At 37.3% G+C, this 21,809-nt stretch overlaps 1 protein-coding gene across 9 annotated transcripts; it reads right to left on the bottom strand.

Moving 5' to 3' along the window:
* Positions 1-520: 520 nt before the first annotated feature.
* On the bottom strand, positions 521-21,631 carry LOC105048660 (uncharacterized). 9 transcript variants are annotated; one of them, XR_012138252.1, is made up of 5 exons: positions 21,263-21,621; positions 21,063-21,179; positions 17,404-17,480; positions 15,665-15,930; positions 521-977 (listed from the first exon to the last, which is right to left on the bottom strand). XR_012138252.1 is itself a non-coding variant. In XM_010928318.4 (4 exons), exons 1-4 carry the CDS (start codon positions 21,296-21,298, stop codon positions 945-947), a joined length of 255 nt encoding a protein of 84 aa, XP_010926620.1. In that variant the 5' UTR covers positions 21,299-21,619; the 3' UTR covers positions 521-944. The 9 variants fall into 9 exon arrangements, 2 of the variants coding, with proteins under 2 accessions (XP_010926620.1, XP_029118869.1); XR_012138254.1 differs by lacking the exon at positions 17,404-17,480 and adding an exon at positions 18,865-18,892 and having other exon boundaries at positions 15,665-15,759; positions 21,263-21,620; XR_832717.4 differs by having other exon boundaries at positions 15,665-15,759; positions 21,263-21,620.
* Between the last annotated feature and the right edge of the window lie 178 nt (positions 21,632-21,809).

Genomic DNA, 21,809 nt, shown 5'->3' with positions numbered 1-21,809 from the left:
TTTTCCAGACGACATGGTGAACTGACTCAAAAAGAAACCCTTCTTCTCACCGACGAGATAACATAAACTGAAGCCTACAATCCAATCCTAAGCCGTGCACCAATCCTAAGCCGTGCACCAAATCCTTAACAAAGCATTAAGTACATAAACAAGCCTTTAACAACCATCAACAAATATCTTCGACATACACTATAACCAAGCCATGAGTTTCTGAGCATCCGCCTTCCTTTCTTTCTTAAAAACAATACTACTGCTAAAAACACAACATCAGATCTGACAATTTGATTCAAACGCTGGAATTTCGCCAAGCTAATGGGTCCTACTCTTAGCATAACACTTGATGGAAATATTATGCCCTATAGGGCTGAGCATAAATCTGGACTCGTAGAACAACAAGAAAGTTTACTTCATTTCTAACTTTGAAAGAATAGTTCGGGCTTTATTTTTTTGTAAAATGTTACACGTTTAAGGGTTTGCAGAAATTTTGCCCTGAATCTAAATACAAAACAGAGTACCAAAATATAAAATATGAAATACACAATTACTAAATACCTGATAGATACATTAATATCTGATAGACATTAATTTAAACCATCACCTATCTCATATTTAGATCCAGGAACAAAATCATCAGAGAGCTTATAATTAGGCAGCTGGAAACTCCATCCAGGTTTCCAGTTGTCTTTCCTCCATGGGCATCAAAACTCTAATAAATAAATTATATCCCAAGTTTGCTATTTGCACCTTCAACTGCATCTCACGTTGGGTTTTCTGAAGAATGAATGGTTGAGTGCTTCCTGCACTGCAAGTCGGTCAAACGGTTCAAACTTCATAAGATCATACACTAAATCGATTAATGAAGCCCTTGAGTACTTCCATGTTGGGAAAACAAGTCCTCCAGAGACGGCAGTGAAAAGGACAGCTCATCAGAACCCAAATAATTTTCAACAGCTGCATTGCATATAAGACCGAGTAATCTGACAAATTGCAAACGTATTTTCAATGCTCTGTTGACATCCATGTTCATACAGCAACTGAAGAATAAATTTGATATCTTGTGCTGGTTAGGTTTATACGGTTGCAGATCTTGCCGACTTACATTTGCAGATCATACACACTTATATTTGACCAATATGTGCTTGTTAGTTGTTACCATGCATAAACATGTCTTTCTTCATTATGATTTAATTTTAAGCCAATATAGCAGCAAACATGATCACTTGAAATAGCGTATATATTATACAACATAGAATCTAGATCTCTCATACACCTACATCTACTAATATCCAAAAGCAAATACAAGCAGCCAGTGGTTCATAGCATAGCTTTCAGAATCGGATTAGAGTGGGCAGCCACACCAGGGAACAAGAGAAACAATTCCATGGCTGGTTTAGTCCCTTCACGTATCTGGTAAAAATCACTTGTTTTTTTGAAGGGTAAGGTAAAACCACTTGAACCAACAATTTTGGGGATAACCATGGACCCAGCCAGCTATTAAATGCAGTCAAGATATTTGCTTTCTAAACTTAAGTTTTCTATTTAATGGCAAGATTTTGTGATTCAAGCCCACTTTGGATACCAAGGATTGGAGAAAGGAAAAAGAAAGGAAAAAGAGGAGATGAGAACAGAAAGAAAGAGATTCTTGAACTCAAGGGAAGGGAAAAGAAGAAATGAGAATTTCTTCCCCGAATTTCTTCACTTTTAGATAGAATAAAAAAAAGGGTTTGGAGAGAAATTGCTCTCTTTTCTCCTGACTTCCCATCCAAACATGGGATTTTGTATTTCTTTTCTCCTCTCCTCTCAAAATTTCTAACCAAATGAAAGAAAATGGATTTCTCCTCTTCTAAGCAAACAAGGAATTTGTACTTCCACTCGAAATTAGCCACCTAGGTGACTACTGACTAGACTGCCTAAGTTAAGCCATGTAAACTTTGTTTCTTTAAGAATTTCTTTTCATATTTTCTTTCCCGATCTGAGCCCCATATAGCGTATGTGAGAGGGAAGTGATGATGGCTAGAGTCAGCCTGATCAGGTCAGTCCTCCATGCTATTTCTATGTATCTTCTGTCTCATACCATTATTCCGAGGACCTTTCTGGAGAGGCTTGAGCAGCAGTTCAAGAATATTCTTTGGGGATCTCATCGGAGAGGAGGTGGGGAGAAGGGGGATAAAAATACACTTTGTAGCTTAGGATATGGTGTGCATATCGATCTCTGAGAGGGACTAGGTGTGCAGTCTCTACAGGTTTGATGTGAGGCTCTAATTGCCCAGGCATGAAAGTTGGAGCAGTGAGGGTGAGATCCATGTCAGTCAGAGCAGCTCCTGCATATGGGAGGAGATGTGTCGTCATGTTTTTGATGTTTTTGGCCCAGATGACGTGGCTCCTGAGGGATGGGCAATCGATAGACCTCTTGCAGGATCCGTGGTTGTCCAAGCTCCCTCTGAGTCAGTGCCCGGCCTTCATCAACACTGAGATTGGTGATAGGGTGCGTGTGTCTGACCTCCTCCAACCATATGGGAGGGGCTGGAATTCGTAGTTAGTCGTCAGGTTCTTTAGAGATCAATTGGCAGAAAGGTTGTCAAAGGCAATCCCCATCCTGGAGGATCTGGACATCAAGGTTTGACGGTCATCATGCACTTCTAGGGCTATATTCAGAGAGCTCTACAAGATATACTGGGGTGAGCCAATGAGGATGATAGACGGTGCGTGGATCTGGAGGCTTCAGATTCATCCCAGGGTGAGTCTACTTCTCTGGAAGGTAGCTTGGAGCTAACTACCTACCCGAGCTTTGCTGAGAGCCAGAGGAATGGATATTCTGACTACTTGCCCTTGTTGCAGGTTAAAGGATGAGATCTTGGAGCATACGCTCTTCCTGTGCCCCAAAGTGGGCAGATGTGGCAGCTGGTTATCCCCTTATTTTGGTTGTTTCTATGGAGCGGCTTGTCCAGTCTTTCTTGGAGGTACTGAGGCGGAGCATGAAAGTCTGAGGCCACTAGACTTGATGGCATTAGAGCAGCTTATACTGCTTATCATATCTAGTTTGCCCAAAATGCTGGAGTCTTTGAGGTGACCTAGCAACCGACGAGGGTGGTGTTTGAGAGGGCCATGACCTAGGCCGCGGATATTGTGGATGCTTCACTGCCTGATTCGACCTTGAGGACTCGGGACACCTGGGACTCTCTTCTTAGTCATAAAGCATGGAGGAGGGTCTTCTTCTCTTGGGAGCCCCCACCCGTAACTTTTTTGAAGGTCAATTTTGATGGCTGTGTGGCTGATAGGAGAGGCGGCACTAGCTTTGTGATCTGAGGCCGCAACTCTCGATTACTACGGCTAGGTGTGTCTGGCTAGCGGATACTACTATGCCCGCTGTAGAGTTGAAGGCGGCTTGGGAAGACATCGTTTATGTGAGGATGATTCTTGGGATCGACCAGTTGGTTATGGAGGGAGACTCACTGACAGTAGTGGCTTGGTTGCAAGAGCTTCGGGACCACGTGGCTACTTGTAACCCTCTGGTGTGCGACATCTAGAGTTTAGTGTGGGGATGTCTCTCCTACAAGATTCGGCATCCCTACCATGAGACGCACAGTGCGGTGGACTGAGTGGCCTCATTTGTTGCTCAACATTTTGGTGGGGTTTGGAATCATGTTTTCTTGTTGCAAATGTCCTTCCGAGACATCTTTTTTTCTAATTTCTTGAGTTGCAATCACACTAGGATTGTATGAAGCGACCGCCTTATCCAAAAAAAAAAAAAGGCTACAACCAACCTAGCTATTGAGTCCATTAATGGCTACCAACAAACCAACCAGCAGCTATGAGCGGTGGTCGCTGGAACACAACTGCTAGGTTTATTTCTTTCTTTCTTGCTTGCTTCTTCTTTGGACCAACCTCATCTTCTCCTTTCTCTATTTTTTATTCCACATACTCTTCTACTCCTACCCCTTCTCAACTAGTCATTCTTCAACCCCTTTTTTTTTTGTAATTTCCCTTCTATCATGCTTGCTTCCTCCTTATGGTTGGTTGTTGGTTAGGCCCTGCAACCTGTTAGCTGCTGGATCCTGCAATCATCCTCCTCTTCCTTGCGCTTCTTGCTAGGTGCTGACTTACCTGGTTGTGTTGTACAGCATGCTGGCTGCTCCACTGGCAGCTGATCAATAGATTTTGACCTTCGGACTTTTAAGTGTGACAACCAGGTTTCATGATGCTATATGTTGTGAAAGAGGAGTGTAAACTAAACGTTGCATTCATTTAATGTTCTATCTTATAATTATTTGTTAATGTCACCTTTCCAATCAGTTGCTTGGCTGGGCATTTGAACCAATAACCTAGTGACCCAGCTCCTTGACTGGGTCAACTCCCTGTCCAAAGATTACTATGGTTTAAAGCTCAATCAGCACACATACCAAGATCGCCAAACAAAATTGACAGATAAAAAAGAAAAACAGTGTTATTCATGCACAATGCTTTTATGGTTTTTTGCATGTCCTCGTGGGGATATGACATGACACAGTATACACGCCAGCACATGCCATGAATACGCCTCCACCTCTCACGAAGACCTACATCTGCGTGTTGGATGTCGACATCACATGATGATAGATATGCATGCAGAAATTTTAAAAATTTAATCTAACAGAGATCGCAGCTGAATAGAACTTCCAGATCTGAATTCTCAACATCGTTCTAGGACAACCATTCAGCATAACTTTTAACCATTATGCTTGGACAACCTTATATTAGAACGATTTAAAAAATTTAGATCAATAATTAGATCTAATCTAACTAGCATGCATAAAGAGATCACATCTCAAATAAACCGGGCATCATCATTAATTACAAGATTAAAGATCTAAAAGAAAATCTGAATTTATACCTTTGCGCAGGTAGATCTTCACCGTGATCCGATGGTTCGTGGGTATCTTCGAGGTCCCATCGTAGCCGCACAAGTGTCCGGCTTCTATAGACATCCACTGAGACTGATCTGATCAGGAGAACTTGATCTCACAGGGGTGCTAGCTCTCTTACAGAGATCGCTCTCTAAATTGTCAAATCGGTTTGATCTTTTGATCCTTTTTTCAAGAGAATCAAATAGATATGAAAGAGGAGGACGAAATCAGATCACATCTGATTTTTTTTTTCTTTTCTCTTCTCAACAGAAAATATAAAGATCTATGGAAGAAGACAAGAGATCAAATCTCTTTCTTCTTTCTTCTTCTCCAACCCTTGGACCAAATCTAGGAAAGGTAGAGGAGAACCGTCCATCTCATGGACCAAGAAGAATAAATCAGATCAAATCTGATTTTAATCATGTCCAACTCCTGAACATCTTTAGGAGAGAGGAAGAGGAAGACATGTCCAACTCTTGGACAAGGAAAAGAAAAGGAGAAGTTACCTCTAAACAACCAACTCTTAGTTATAAGAAAGAAGGTATCTAGAGAAGGGGCGTCCACCTTTTTTTCTTCACGTAAAATTTTCCACCATGCCAATCCTCCCTTTCCTCACGCACATCCTCTTGGGGCGTTCCCTAGCTCTTATCTCTTAAGAAGCGCCCACATCTTATCCCTATTTAAACCTAACAACTTAGGATTAGGGATAGAGTTAGAGGAAAATAGGACTCTCCCTTTATGTTGCTGCCCCACCTAATCCCACTTTTTCTCCATGCCATAAGCTTCTCAACGTGAAACCACTTCCACGTTAAACACTTGGGGCGTGAAAACATGTGGGGCTTGTTGGGGCTCCTCTTTGGGCTGGGTCAAGGTTGGTCCAAATCCTAGTTGTGATTGGAGTCCAATTAGATTTAGGTTTCAACATTAAGTCAAGCACTTAAGTCTAATCCCATTATATTTATGAAACTTAGTTTAAGTCAAACTCAAACCAAATCTAATCAAATTAAATCTGATTTAATTTGATTAGGACCCAATCTAAATCTAGGTTGGAGTTCAATTTATTTTGGATTTCATCATAGATCAAATCCAATTCCATTAAACTAATGAAACCCTATCCAAGTCAAATTAAAATCATATCTAATTAAATTAAACCTGATTTAATTTGACTAGGATCCAATCTCAATATTTGATCAAATCAAATAATATGCAACAATTGCAATTTGACAGAGTCTCAATCCAGTGGGACTCTTTCCGATCCTCCTATAACTGACTAACTCTGAGTAAGTCTCATTCCTTTTGCGATTCAAAATCGCGATTCCATGATCCGATCAGTCAAAACCTCTTTTATATATGACCCCATAGGTTCTATTCTGTCTGGTAGTGAAAAATATTTTGATCTTCATCAGAATATCATCGAAACTTCTTTCAATGGATTGGAACAATTCCAACTAACCAATCGAGAAGTATTGACCATCAAAATAATTTTCGTTGATCCCACAATCCACCAGTGACGTCTAGCAATATGTAGTAACAATCTAGCAGAACAAAAAAAATCAATCTCTAGTGTAGTTGCCGTGTAATTCAGTTCTTCTATCGTGAGTCCCAACAAGATGAAGATTATAAAAAACTCATCAAACCTCATCGTCTGTCATATATAAGATTTATTCGACTTGAGTTCATAAGTGAAATCTCATGGAAACTCCTTTCTATCGTTCACTCTGCCGTGGTCAAGGTCTTCTGAACTCAATCTCATAAATCATATAGGACTACTCCTTATCTACTAAGATCGATAGATTTCATCTACATGCATATCCTATTTCTATAATGAATCTACCGTAGCCAACATACACCTCAAGACTCCATATGGCTAGAAGATCGAGTTATGATGTAGTCAAACTACAGTAATCTCATTGTGAACAGCCGTGGCACCGCAGGTTTAAAAACTACTGACACCACTATAGCATCGAGAATGTCACTGACAAGTGAGTAGATATTCAAGTGACTTCTCATGTTGATCATGCTCGATATCGTTATTCTCTAACCACCTGCACTCACTCCACTGTTTCCACACTGTAGACTCGAAACTCGTCTACCCTAAAAAAAGTGATCTATGCACCAATCTTACTGCATTAATCACCGTCTCTATGATGATTCTTCGATCAGAAGAAATTTGAGAATTAACCATCAATGACACATGCCTCAAATTCTCAACTCTTGAAAATATATGTCACCATCTTATTAATTCTCTGGATGATTCATGGATACATACACTACATGAATAAAATTAACTATCCTAATTAATTTGATCAAGTACAAAATTATGTCCTAGAAAAAATTAATGTATCGGTCTGATGGACTTCTAAGATATTCATCTAACAATTTTTCACTTGCAATAAAGTCAATTTGCCACAAACCTCTGCCCCATCTTCTTAAGATGTGCTTTAGTCCTGACTGGCTAAATCGTTTAGTCAGTAGGCCCATTACGTTTTCGTAGGGTCTACTCTGATCCTCGAAGTCTTGCTTCTCAAAATAGTCGCAAATCATCGCTCTTATATGCTAAGAACTTTGATGAGACCTTAGCTCCTTAGCTAGAGCTATGGCGCCTATGTTGCCACAGTACAGTATTGTGTCATCTCATGACATTACATTTAGTTCTGCAACAAACCAGAATGCTTTCTTAACTACCTCATAAGCAACAACATACTCGACTTCTTGAATCTGCAAGAATCGATTGTTTGAAACTCTTCCAATTTATCGAATTTCATTGTTTAAGAAAATACATCCTGATATAGACTTTCTATCATCAACATCAGACATAAAGTCTGAACTATGAATCTTTGTATCCTCAATTTTTCTTCTCCTTCCTAAGACCATGAACATATCCTAAGTGCTTCTCAAGTACTTAAAAATATTTTTCACAGCTATCCAATGCTCTGTCTAGATTTAATCGATATCTGCTCATAACACTCACAGCAAAGTCTATATCAAGTTGCATGCATAGCAAGATATACATGAAGCTCCCTTTTAGCCGAAGCATAAAGGATCCAGCTCATATACTGAATCTCCTCAAATGTGTCAGAACACATCTTCTTGGAGACATCAGTCTCATACTTAAAGGGTAGAAATCTTTCTAGGAGTTATCCATGCCGAATCCTTTCAGCACCCCCTCTATGCATATTTTCTGTAAAAGATTTAGCATCCCCTTAGGTTTATTTCATAAACCTAGATTTATCTCATAAATCCTTATTGGACGCTTCTCGTGGTCTTTCATGGAGAATTTGTTTAGACAACCAAATTTTAAACCAATGTCAGTATAGAAACAACTTTTCTAATCAGGAGGATGCCATCCACATACAATACGAGAAATATGACAATACTCCCACTAACCTTTATAAACACATATTTCTCTCAAGGAATATTTGATCACATCAAATTCATGTTCCTTATCTCCTTCGAGGAACATTCCTCTATGTCCTCCATCAAAATACCAAGTATTTTTCAGTAGGACAGGAGATTATGAGATGAAGGGACTACATATACTGGCTCAACATGAATAAGTTCTATGAATATTGCTCTTAAGAGACTTCCTTTTTTTATCTCAGTCTTCCTCCCACTGTTCCATCTTAGACAAACTTTCTCCAAGAACATAGTATGTCGGATCACAATCATATTGTGATCCTTTGGGAAGAAATTAGTATTCCTAAAACACTTTAGGATACTAGAAAAATGAGTCCTAATCTCTAACTTGTCCACATGTCAATACTTGACATGGGCCGAACATCCTAAACATGCCACATCTCATACGACGTGTTAGAAAAGACTTAGAGAGAACTCTTATTCATTAAGTAAAGCTTATTCCTAAAGAAAATAAGAAAAGATCAGTGATGCTTATCATGGATCGGACTATATCGAATAGAGTCCAATTCCTCCTCACCGACACTCCGTCAAGTTGAGGTGCACCAGGAAGAATCCATTATGAGATTATGCCATTTTCTTGATATAGGTTAGAAGCTCCCACTAAGGCATATACCTCTTCGATCTCATCGAAGAACCTTAATAGTTTTCCAATTTATTTCTTTCCTTCATATTTGAATTTCTTACACTTTTCATGATTTCAAATGTCTCACACATATATTCATACTGTGAACAGTCACCAATATAAGTAATGAAATAAAAAGAATCAACCCTTGCCCAACTCATCAAATGGGCTACATGTATCAGAATGTATCAAAACAAGTATATTAGTGGAACTCACCCCATACCCCACAATGGGTGGTTTGACCATCCTTCCTTGGAGGCAGAATCCATAAATCGAAAACGATTCGAGTCAATGAGCCTAAGAGCATATGCTTTTTCAATTTATTTATTCTATCCTCTCCAATAAGATCAAACTTGAGGTACCACATATACTTCGAATTTATTTCATCTGCGGATCTCCTAGATCCTATAACACTCACTATCTGCTCAAATATCAATATCATGTAGATCCAACATATCTTCTGAAGGCATGTCTTTTATCCTTTTCTCTAGATTCTCTGGGTATACAGAAATCCTTCCCCTTGAACTCTTCAAGGTCCCATCAGTAGTCACCAACTCAACCAAGGTGCAATCAATTTTATTCATGTGGTAGTTTACTATAAACTTTCATATGAATTGGTAAGAGATTGCAGGATCAAATTCATTCGCAATTCCTTATGCTTGGATATACTGAGCTTCTAAAGCTTATCCAAGTTCTTAATCATTGTCAAACAATGACTATGAACTGATTGCCCTTTAATCCATCGTCGGACGGTTTAGTAACATAAGGATATCCTGGTTAGCCCAACTTCTTGGAACTTAAAACCATTTTAGGTTCCTGAGCCATTCTTTATAACTTGATCGGTTGATCAATTGACTCTAAATTTGTGAGGATTGAAAGCCAATTTTTAATTCTATGATAGAATAAAGATTCTAATTAAATATTTGTATTTGATTTTAAATTTATTCTAGAGATTTTTAAAACAAATGTGCTCCCACTATTTTCTCGAATCCCTTACACTCGGGTAGAGAGATGAAAATCCTGCGTGACAAGAATTTCTAATCGGTACTGCGGTCCCACCGATTGGCACATCACCTCACCTGACAGTTATTGAGGATGTATCAACCAATAAGTGGACAACTCTTGTCCAATGCTTCTCCAAGTATGTTACAGTGATTTCTGATCTCCAAGTCTTAAAGCCTCATCTGATAGTCATTGGCCTTATTCCTTAGTTAAGTCAAACCCACCGCTCATCAGTAGGGGTAAAACCATCATTGGATCCCTCATCTGACAGTTATTGGGCCCAACACCATCTTTACCCTAAAGCATCTCATGCTATAGAGTGGTTGCGTCTTCCTTGATGCAACTGAACCACTGTGACCAACCGAGAACAATCAACATTCGAAAGGGCCCGCACATCTACAACGATAGAAGACCACTCGACTTAATATCTAATTGAGAAGATTTAATTTAGATATCTTTAATTTTAATTGTTTATTTACATTCAATGTAAATCCATAACTAACATGGATCTACTAGAGAGATCCTACTTGGTTCACCAAGATCGAATCAAGGCGCAATTGCAACATACGTGGTGAGCTCAAACCTAGGCATCCAATAAGAGACTTAATCGATCCAATTGGTCAGATAAGCTCAAGATTGGTGAAAGGCTACTCGTGTATGAGCAATAGTCCTAATTAAGTAACCATCGTTCTATCCCTTGCCTTAGACACTAATTGATCCACCAATTCAAATTAGTTCAGCCCAATTGATTTGTCACCAAAGATTGCAAATTGCTAACCAAATTATTGTGCATTCATGATACAACCCTACTCCAAGGATTTGTAGTGATTCAAGATGATCACTATATATATCCATGAAAGATACGTGCATAACTATCTTATAGTCCTTATGATTATTACATAATCTTTATGATTATCATATAATCCATTATGTTCATGCTAAAATTTCTTATGGTGTTTCATTAATCTCTTTTCATCCTAGGACAACCTTACAACATAACGACCCTCGTTATGTCAGGATAACCTTATGTCAGAATAAACTTAGATTAACTCGATTAATTATCTTATGTTCAATCAAATTATTCTAATTTGAATACATCTATACTATCATTGATCACATCAAGACAGGTCTTATCTATGAACATCATCTCATGCATGAACATACAATAAAGACAATTCAAATCTAATAAAATTCACATCACATATAAATTAGATTCAGAATTTGAGATGCATGAACATTAAAATAAAATTTAGATTTGAAAACTCTGATTAAACAAGACATCGCATGACTTTCAATAATCATTAATTTCAGATTAATAATCATAAGAAATTAAATTTTCAGATCTGAAAATAATTTTCAGATCTTGAAAACAATCGCATGAATATAAATCAATCTGAATTTCAGATCTGAAAACAGCTTTTCAGAACTCGAAATCCATCGCATGAATTTTAGCCATTTAGATTTTAGATCAAAAAATAGATTTTCAAATCATAAATTCCATCTCCTCGATAATGAACATTCTTAATTTCAGATCCGAAAATTAGATTTTTAGATCTGAAATCATCTTCGTGATCAAATAAAATTCAGATTTTCAGATTTGATAATAATTTTCAAATCTAAAATCTAAATCTTAACCTTGCATTAATGAGATGGCTCTGACACCATTGTTGGATGACATCACGGTAACAGAAATGCATGTAGAAATTTTAAAAATTTAATCTAATAGAGATAGCAATGGAATAAAAATTTCAAATCTGAATTCTCAACATCATTCTAGGACAACCATTCAGCAAATTTTTAACCGTTATGCCCGGACAACCTTATATCAGAATGATTTAAAAAATTCAGATCAATAATTAGATCTAATCTAACTAGCATGCATAAAGAGATCACATCTCAAATAAACCAGGTATCATCATTAATTACAAGATTAAAGATCTAAAAAGGAATCTAAATTTATACGTTTGTGCGGGTAAATCTTCACCACGATCCGATAGTCCGTAGATATCTTCGAGATCCCATCGTAACCGCATAAGTGTCCGATCTGTACAGATATCCATCGAGACTGATCTGATCAGGAAGACTCAATCTTATCGAGGTGCTAGCTCTCTTGCAGATATCACTCTCTAGATTATCGAATCAGTTTGATTTTTTGATCCTCTTCTCAAGAGAATCAAATAGATCTGAAAGAAAACGATGAAATCAGATAACATCTTATTTCTTTTTCCTTTTTCTCTTCTCAAAAAAAAATATGAAGATCTATGAAAGAAGACAAGAGATCAAATCTCTTTCTTCTTTTTTTTGTCCAACCATTGGACTAGATCTAGGAAAGATAGAGGAGAACCGTCCATCTCATGGACCAAGAAGAATAAATCAGATCAAATCTGATTTTAATCATGTCCAACTCTTGGACATCTTTGAGAAAGAGGAAGACATGTCCAACTCTTAGACAAGGGAGAGAGGAAGAAGAAGTTACCCCTAAACAACCAACTCTTGATTGTAAGAAGGGATCTAGAGAAGGGGCGTCCACCTTTTTTTCTTCACATAAAATTTTCCTCCATGCCAATCCTCCCTTTCCTCACGCATATCCTCTTGGGGCGTTCCCTAGCTCTTATCTCTTAAGAGGCGCCCACATCTTATCCCTATTTAAACCTAACAACTTAGGATTAGGGATAGAGTTAGAGGAAAATAGGACTCTCCCTTTATGTTGCCGCCCCACCTAATCCCACTTTTTTCTCCACGCCATAAGCTTCTCAACATGAAACCACTTCCACGTTAAACACTTGGGGCGTGAAAACATGTTGGGCTTGTTGGGATTCCTCTTTGGACTGGGTCAAGGTTGGTCCAAATCCTAGTTGTGGTTGGAGTCTAATTAGATTTAGGTTTCAACATTAAGTCAAGTGCTTAGTCTAATCCCATTAGATCTATAAAACCTAGTTTGAGTCAAATTCAAACCAAATCTAATCAAATTAAATCTGATGTAATTTGATTAGGATACAATCCAAATCTAGGTTGGAGTCCAATTTATTTTGTGTTTCATCATAGATCAAGTCCAATCCCATTAGACTAATGAAACCCAATCCAAGTCAAATTAAAACCATATCTAATCAAATTAAATCTGATTTAATTTGACTAGGATTCAATCATAATATTTGATCAAATTAAATAATATACAATAATTATAATTTTACAGAGTCTCAGTCCAGTGGGACTCTTTTCGATCACCTATAAGTTACTAACTTTTAGTAAGTCTCATTTCTTTTGTGATTCGAAATCATGATTCAACGATCCGATCAGTCAAAACCTCTTTTATGTGTGACCTCATAGGTTCTATTCTGTCTGATAGTAAAAAATATTTTGATCTCCATCAAAATATCATCGAAACTCCTTTCAATGGATTGGAACAATTTCAACTCACCAATCGAAAATTATTGATCATTAAAATAATTCTCATTGGTCCCACAATCCAACAGTGACGTCTAACATCATGTAGTGGCAATCCAACAGAACAGAAAAATGAACCTCTAGGTGTAGTTACCATATGATTCATTTCTTCTATCATGAGTTCCGACAAGACAGATTATGAAAAACTCGTCAAATCCTATCGTCTATCATATATAAGATTTATTCGACTTGAGTTCATATGTGAAATCTCATAGAAACTTCTTTCTATCGTTCTGTCCTGATCAAGATCTTCTGAACTCAATCTCATAAATCACATAGGACTACTCCTTATCTACTAAGATCAATAGATCCCATCTAGGTGCACACTCTATTCCTATAATGAACTTACTGCAGCCAACATACATCTCAAGACTCCATATGGCTAGGAGATCGAATTATGATGCAATCAAACTATAGCAATCTTATTGTGAACAGCCGAGGCACTGCAGGTCTAAGAACTAGTCACACCACCGCAGCATCGAAAATATCACTGACGAATAGACATTCAAGTGACTTCTCATATTGATCATGCTCGGTACTATTATTCTCTAACAACCACCTGCACTTTCACTCCAGTGTCCCCACACTGCAGACTTGAGACTTATTTATCCTAAGAAAAGCAATCCGTATACCAATCTTATCAGATCAATTACCATCTCCATGATGATCCTTCGATCGGAAGCAATTTGAAAATTAATCATCAATGACACATGCCTCAAATTCTCAACTCTTGAGAATATGTGTCATCATCTTATTAATTCTCTAAACGATTCATGAACACATACACTATATGAATGGAATTAACTGCCCTAATTAATCTGATCAAGTACAAAATTATGTTCTAGAAAGAATTAATATGTCAGTCTGATTGGCTTCTAAGGCGTTTACCTAACACTGCGGACTACCAAAATGGTCACAGCATCAAAGGACAAATGAGAGAGGTGTTCTACCTCTCATCCTTCTTTAGTCCAATGAAGCCATTACAGGGAAGGGAAGGAGAGCCTACAGGAAAGAAGGAAGAATGGCTCAGCATATCCTCCTCAGGAGCTTTTATTTGCACTTCCAAACAGCAAGGACTTCTCTTATTGATTTTTCGCATAAGTTTCTTCTAAGATAGAGCTGAAGGGGCTGGGGAAGAGCCAAATAGGCCCGGAACCTTCATGCACTATGTTGCAAAGGGTTACTAAGAGATATCAAAGCAAAATATGCGAAGGTTCTCTTTCAGTGATTTAACTAATACGATCAGGATCCACTCTGGTTCCTATATCCCAGATAATAGTCCACAGTATTTTATAGGCCCATAGCCAAGCAGCTGGCCCTTTTACCACTAAAGATACGTCCATGCTACCAAAAAAAAGTATATTAGCATAGACATTTAAAGTCACCCATATATATATATATAGATGGATAGATAGATCCTGATGCATACTAGTTACAGTGCATGTGCTTATGCACGTGTATCTAACACAAATAATCATCTGTAAGTTTGTGAGATAAAGAAAAAAGGCAAATAAAGTATCATAACAGGAATGCTTTCAAATTACTAAAGTCACAATCCATTTATTGCTGTGCACATATCAAAAGAAACCCAAATGTGAACTGGAAACAAAAGGTCATTTCAAATGAAACGTTTAATTAAACACAGTATGAAAGAACTTCTAAAAGGAAAAACAGCTTACATAACCAAAGCAGTTCCAGGGCAACTAAGCTAAGATGATCAAGTCTTTCTACACAAATAACAATAGGAATGTATTTTTTAATGATTTTCATTATTTTTAATGATAAATGTAATGATTTCAAACAGTCTTTCTACTATGTGATAAAGGTAAACACATTTCTTGTCCAAGATTCTTTTAGCTATCACAATCCTTCATACTCTACATTGTTTAACAAAAAACTTATTTAAATTTATTGATGAAATGAAGTAGGCCTGCAGGACGTTATTCAAACAATTCATGCTGCAGTATCAATAGTAACATGGTAACACTATGAAGTGGAAAAGAACCACCACGGTCAGATCTTTATTTTTCTTTCAAATCTCAGGATAAAGCTGGGGCAGCTGCTGGAACTATGAGTGCACAATAAGTTCTACAAATCTTAAAAGGCAAAAAAGAAAAGAGCAAAGCAAGTATGGCCACCGGTTATCTATTTGTTAGGAAATGTTTCATGGATGACATTCAGCACCTACTTTGCTAGAAAATCAAGTGTTGTATGTGGATGATTATGCATTTCAATGACAAAAAATTATATGATGATTGTGCATATCAATGATTATATGCACTTAAAGAAACCTTACCTAGCTTGTCGCATCATATGCTCTGGCAATGGTCCCCAATCTTCTCCATCATGGCTAAATGGTCCAAATTTGCATGTCTCACACAATGCTTTACCCTGAAACATGTTTAAAACTTAAAAGATGCATGATATATCCATTGGGACATGAGGTAATGCATTTATCCTCTGTAGTATTAAATCTGTGACAAGTTGGCAGACTGACTGAACAAAGCTCAACAGGGATGCAACCAACACTCCAAATGTCACAAGGATAATTCCAACCCAAACCTGATACAAGTATGGTTCAGCGACAGGACTATGAGGACAAGCACTTTGGCACTTGAAATTCTTATAATTGAAACAATGTTCACACATCAACATGAATTCAACAATATAAATTGCTAATATCATACATATGCCACCTAAGGAAATGTATTATATAGGAAAACATATAACTCACAACCTATCAGTCTCATAGAAGTTCCAACAAGATCACTTATACAATGTCCCTCGGATGCTTCAGTTTTAGGGTTTGCATAGTAGCACTTGCTAAGACCCAACAGAACATGGAATAGCACCCCTTAGAATCATTAAAATAACTAGTTTTATTAATCTGAAACATCAGAATAATTGAACAGATTATAATTGCCTTCTTAAAATATGCAAATTGCACAAGTAAGAACACTTCTATTCTCAATCAATTCAAGTGATGGACATTATTATCTTAAGTGCCTACACAACTGAACAGAATTTTCATACCTTTCTATTGATTTTTTCAGTGTAATACGCAATAGATGTAAGCTTTTTTAAGACATATGGCAGTGTAACAATCTAGTAAATGAGAAGGATAAATAAATTTACATTTATAATTATTTCTATTGCATGAAGGAACTCCATGTTAGGTTTCTTGTGTTAGCATTTTAAGTGCCTGGCACCATGGCACACATGAATACTTTGGCATGGAACTAGACAGTCAGCACCCATACCATGCCAAGTGTGTAGGTAACACTACTATTACCTGCGAAGCTACATATAGCATAAACCTTCTTAACAATACCTACTACATTGACAGAGATGCATGAAGAAACTCAGGTGCATGCATATATAAATTCTGCTTAAACAATTCAATCACTAAAGATGATAGTAGGTTAGGCAATACAGTTCTACCATGTGAGAGGAAAATGTAAAGCATAAATTAGCAACAGCCACAGGGCATTGCAACAAACCGTCAAGATCAAAGAAACTGAATTATTACCATGTAAGACTGTTTACTTGAGCATTGAAAAGGAGAAACAAGAAACCTGAGAATGCTAAATTTGTCTAAAGGAACAAGGAGACCCCTGCAGCAAAATATTTATCTTTTTCTTGCTATGCACAGACCTAACTGGAAACTGATTATGTGCACACAGAGCATGTGGCTCAAAATTCTAAAGAATAACTAAAATATTTGGAATTTCCAGTTGTGTGCATTGGAATTATTGAAACTTAGCCTCTGGAAGTCTCTGATCATTGCAGCCTTATAAACATGAAAAGGTTGTTTCTTTAAAATCACAACTGAAAACCAATAACTTCGCTTAGGATGTCCTGCATCCAGACAAGACATTGTAAAACCAACACTTCTATCATAAAAATCTAATTTATCTCAAAATGATTTCAGGTGTCCTGTTATGCCTTGTTAAAACAATGGAGCTCTGGTCCCGATTCTCAAAAACAGTACTACCAAAATCAACCAGCTTAATGGCACTTGACTTTGGCATGCACCTGAAGTACATCTCATCTTGTGAATTCTTCTGTACCATCCCATGCATTCATTTGAAACTGATGACTACTCCATACACCTGATAACAAAATATCACATGATTTCTTAAAATTGTATGAGACAAGATACCTTGAAGGTTGGAACCTTCACATATTCAGAAAATACAAGAAGAGTGTTTTCTGGCTTCAGATCAGTGTAATTCGTCAGTCAAGCATATCTATGTTGTAGAAAAAGGAAAAATAAAATGGTTAATTCTGTCATTTAGAGTGAAGAAAGGAAAACAAGTAGATCCATAAGAGTGGGTTAGGAGTGAAATTCCAGAGAATGAAAACGAAAAGAAGCCAAGAATAATCAACAGACATTGTACACATTCCAAAAGGTGACGTCCCAACTCCCACACAAGTTCCATAGGAAGTAGACAGTATTCATCTATTTAAGAAACCATATAAGTTTTGGCCCAAGCTTTTCATATGCCTAATAACATCATCAAAGCTCATTCAACGAAAATATATGATTTTAGTTCTCCAGCACCATAAAGAAACCTTAAAAGAACATAACATACCAAGTATTTGCAGCAAACAATGATCCTATCTCCACAGAAAACCAAAATTAATTAACCCCATTGACTCTTCTAGAGCTTCATTTAAAAAATATCATGAACAATTTATGCATACAGGAATCCTACAACAGCCAGCCACTGGATCTTCAACAGGAAGTCTAGCACTTAAGAACGTGCCACCAAACATGTCAGCATTTCTAGAGGAAAACTTGTTACTAATTCCCAAAACTCATAGACTAGAAGTTGCTTACATAGAACGTGAAATGTTTAATGACCTGATAGAGTTGGGGGCGGGGGGGGAATCAACGAGGGACACCTGGTGGTGACTCACATAATGATATAGTCATCAGCAATCTGGAAATGTAACAGAACTAAAGCAGCCATTGAATTGCATAGCCTGAATATCTCGCACAATAAGGAAAGGTAGCAGCATCTAGATGATACTGAACAGGTCATGCTCTAGGAGGCAGAGTAGTTATAAAGACTAAATTTAAATACTAAAAGTTAAAAACACAATGAAAGCCTGGAGCTGTACTTACAATGCATATGAGACTCAAGGAATCAAAACACCTTTGTATCTAGACACAAATGAGAGCACTAACACAAAGAGGAAGATGTAAAAAGAACTGAAGCTTGATATCATTAGCAAACGATTTAAAATGACAAAACCAGCCACCTAGCACTTCGACCCATCTATATCATTCTTCGCGAGATGATTAAGGACAACTATTTCAATCATTGCAGCATAATGATATTTGCATATGCTCTGAACCACGTTGACTGCCACGAATTCACATGCTTCACAATCCCAACATTCCAAAACACAGCTGAAAGTGCCTCCAGTACTAATTTCTTGCTAACTGAAACAATAATGACAATATCAAGGAAGAAAGTGAAGTTACACCTGACCCTCATCTTGCCAAGCATTTTATCTGCACGATTGAATGGAAAAAATGCAAATGATTTCCATCTTATTAAAGATGTATCAATTTTGGAACCATAGAAATACGGGATCATCTCAGAATCAAAAATGAAAATGGCAAGTTCTCCTAAAACATATATTATGCAAACTTCATGCATGACAATGAAAGCATGAAAACATCAATAGTAATAAAATACAAGAAAATTTAAGGTTCCGATGATCTCATCTTACAGCAACATGGTTATGGTGGTAAATTATACAATGAAGGATATGAAAGAAATACTGAGCAGAAGTTTAAAATGGCTCTTCTTCTTCTATGATAATAACAATTCTTAAAGCAGGCACAGGGGTTGTATCTTGATGAAATGCTAAATTACAACAACTTGATTATAAAATGAAATATAAAGCTGTGTTTGATGTACCTCCACAACATGCTGATCTTGCCAACTGTCATTCTTCATGGCATTTTTAAAAAGAATAGTCTAATTTTGTATTACAGATGTTTTAATATGTTTGTGCTTCTTGATTTTTGAAAGAATATTCTTATATTTTATATTCATTTAAGAGATCTTGGAGATATCAGAAGCCCCTAAAATCAAAGAAGGAAATATCTATTTAGTACAATTCTCTAATTCAATGTTTGTTTATCACTATTTTTTTCTCTAAACTTACTATCTGTTTTTACAGTGAAACAATGAAAAAAGAATTGTAACAGGACCATGTCACATAAACGTACATAAAAATTCTAGATGCAGCAATTTTGAGTTAAGACTTTGCAGTGTTACAGGAAGCTCAGCATGTGCTAGAGAGGGAAAACCATATCAGATAATGAGAATTAGATGAAGGCCACAGATTGTCATCCACAAACCACCTTGCCTTCCCCAATTATGCCCAGTAAATGGTATTCATTAATTCCTCTAGCAATTAAAAGATTGGCCCATTGCCTTTCAATTTTCTACAACTAGTAAGGCACTTTACTGGGTAATGATTACTAAATGTTCAGGATCTTGCTGCTGATCAGGCTGAAGATGAGAAATGATTTCTTCCATGATAATTCCAATCAACTTTCAACTTTCTACGATTAGTAAGGCATTTTACTGGGTACCGGTTACTAAATGTTGAAGTCTTCAAGATCTTGCCGCTAATCAGGCTGGAGATGAAAAACAATTTCTTCCATGACAATTCGAATCAAACCTCTGAGTTTAGTTAGGACAAAACAAATAATAGTTTTAACAACATATTCTTCACAAGTTCCTAGATCATGATGCGCATAGCTCTATGGTTCAAAAATTAAACCCTTCCATTAACTTGGAGTCTACGAAGAAATTTTATATATATATATATATATATATATATATATATATATATAGCTCTTGAAAGTAAAATGCAATGATGTTTTACATAACTGAAATAATTTGTCAGTAAAAGTTTCAGTTCCTTAGCACTCACATAAAGAAACACATCCCTTCCCATCGATAGATCCATCATTCAATCAACCTCAGATGTTAAATAATTTTTTTTAGAAAAAAAAAAACTCTTAGCTCAGAACAATTTCATTGCATTAAAGAAGGCACATGATATGCCCACTTCAGAGTGATGCCTAATCATGTTCCTCTAATGCTTAACAGAATATTCATTTCTCGTGTCACTTATAAATTTAGATATCACAATGTCTTTCAATAAAAATTTGTTACCTACAAAAAGCCATCATATATATCTTGACCCTAAAAAAGCAACGTCTCACTCTTATGTAAAAGTATTCAATCTTTTAATAGATTGTCATGAATTCAAGACTGAATTCTCATCAGAAAAGAAATATGCTCTCACTTGTTGTCCTATCAAATTAGGTAATATCAACACGAAACTTCCCGTTATGCTTGTCTTCTTCTTGCATTGCATGCATTCATAAATCCAAAAACTCGTCCATCACGATTCAAAGAGCATACTTGCAGAGGCTAAATACACCAAGATTCACACAGCAACATCATATTGGAATCATAGAAGATTTTCTTGGTCTCAAAGACAAAAAGAAATCATTCATGAAGTCAGAATTACACGATAAGAATATTTTCTTGATTATAGACGGGGCAAAACATTCTTTCCCTCCTCTCGGATTTCCCCGTTCAAATCAAAAGAACGAAAAACAGGAAAAATATTGGACGAAGAAGAGGAAATCTTACATCGCGAAGTGAGGTTCTCCCCAAGACCGAGATATAGTGCCCCTCCCGATCCTCATCCTTCCACGATGGCGATGCTGCATCCGTCGGACCCGGCACTGCCTCATCCCAGACAGCAGCCTGCACAGAATCCATCAAGAACCATTTCCAGACCGACTCAGAATCCAACATTTAATAAAATCCTATACCCTAGCCTCCCCCACCTCTATTCGCGCAGTCCCAAACCCTAACCCTAGCATCTAGATACGGGTGGATCTCTCGTTGTTCCGGAGGCACGACGTCCCAGGCGAGCCGAAGCCGCTTCCTCGTTCGTCAGCACTCCATCCGATCAGATCGACGCAAGTTTCCGGCTCTCTCGATCTCTTCTTCTCCTGCGCGAAACCAGTCTAGAAGCAAAAAACCTAGAAAACGTTCAAGAAGGAGAAGTCGCAATAATTCCTCGACGGAGGGAGAGGGGGAGAGTCGGAGAGAGAGGGAGGGTGAGAGGAATAGGGGGAATGGGCCATATACATATAACACCGGGTCTTACATGGGGCGCGCGCATAGGCCACTGCCGGAACCTTATTTAAAAAAAAAAAAAAAAAAAGAAAAGGAGAGAGAGAGAGGCGACCAAAAAAGTTTTTTTTTTTTTAATTTGAGTATCCAGCCTTCCATAGCCCCAGTTATGTCATAATTGGTTAGGATGGCCTGGATCGAATGCCTGCAAATGGATAGACATTACCCAAGATGAGGGGTTTTCGGCCTCAAAGT

This window comes from Elaeis guineensis, chromosome 2 (assembly GCF_000442705.2).
Source record: "Elaeis guineensis isolate ETL-2024a chromosome 2, EG11, whole genome shotgun sequence".
Lineage (NCBI taxonomy): Eukaryota > Viridiplantae > Streptophyta > Magnoliopsida > Arecales > Arecaceae > Elaeis > Elaeis guineensis.
The sequence above is the reverse complement of the archived record's forward strand: the minus strand, read 5'-3'. Positions and strand labels throughout refer to the sequence as shown.

What these genes read in the sequence shown, in the direction of transcription:
- LOC105048660 (XM_029263036.2), bottom strand. Translation starts at nt 21,298, where the DNA reads ATGCTAGGGTTAGGGTTTGGGACTGCGCGAATAGAG. An exon ending in GGAGAACCTCACTTCGCGAT is followed by an intron (nt 15,760 to 21,062) that starts GTAAGATTTCCT and finishes AACATGTTTCAG; the next exon opens with GGTAAAGCATTGTGTGAGAC. An exon ending in CATATGATGCGACAAGCTAG is followed by an intron (nt 978 to 15,664) that starts GTAAGGTTTCTT and finishes GCAATTTGTCAG; the next exon opens with ATTACTCGGTCTTATATGCA.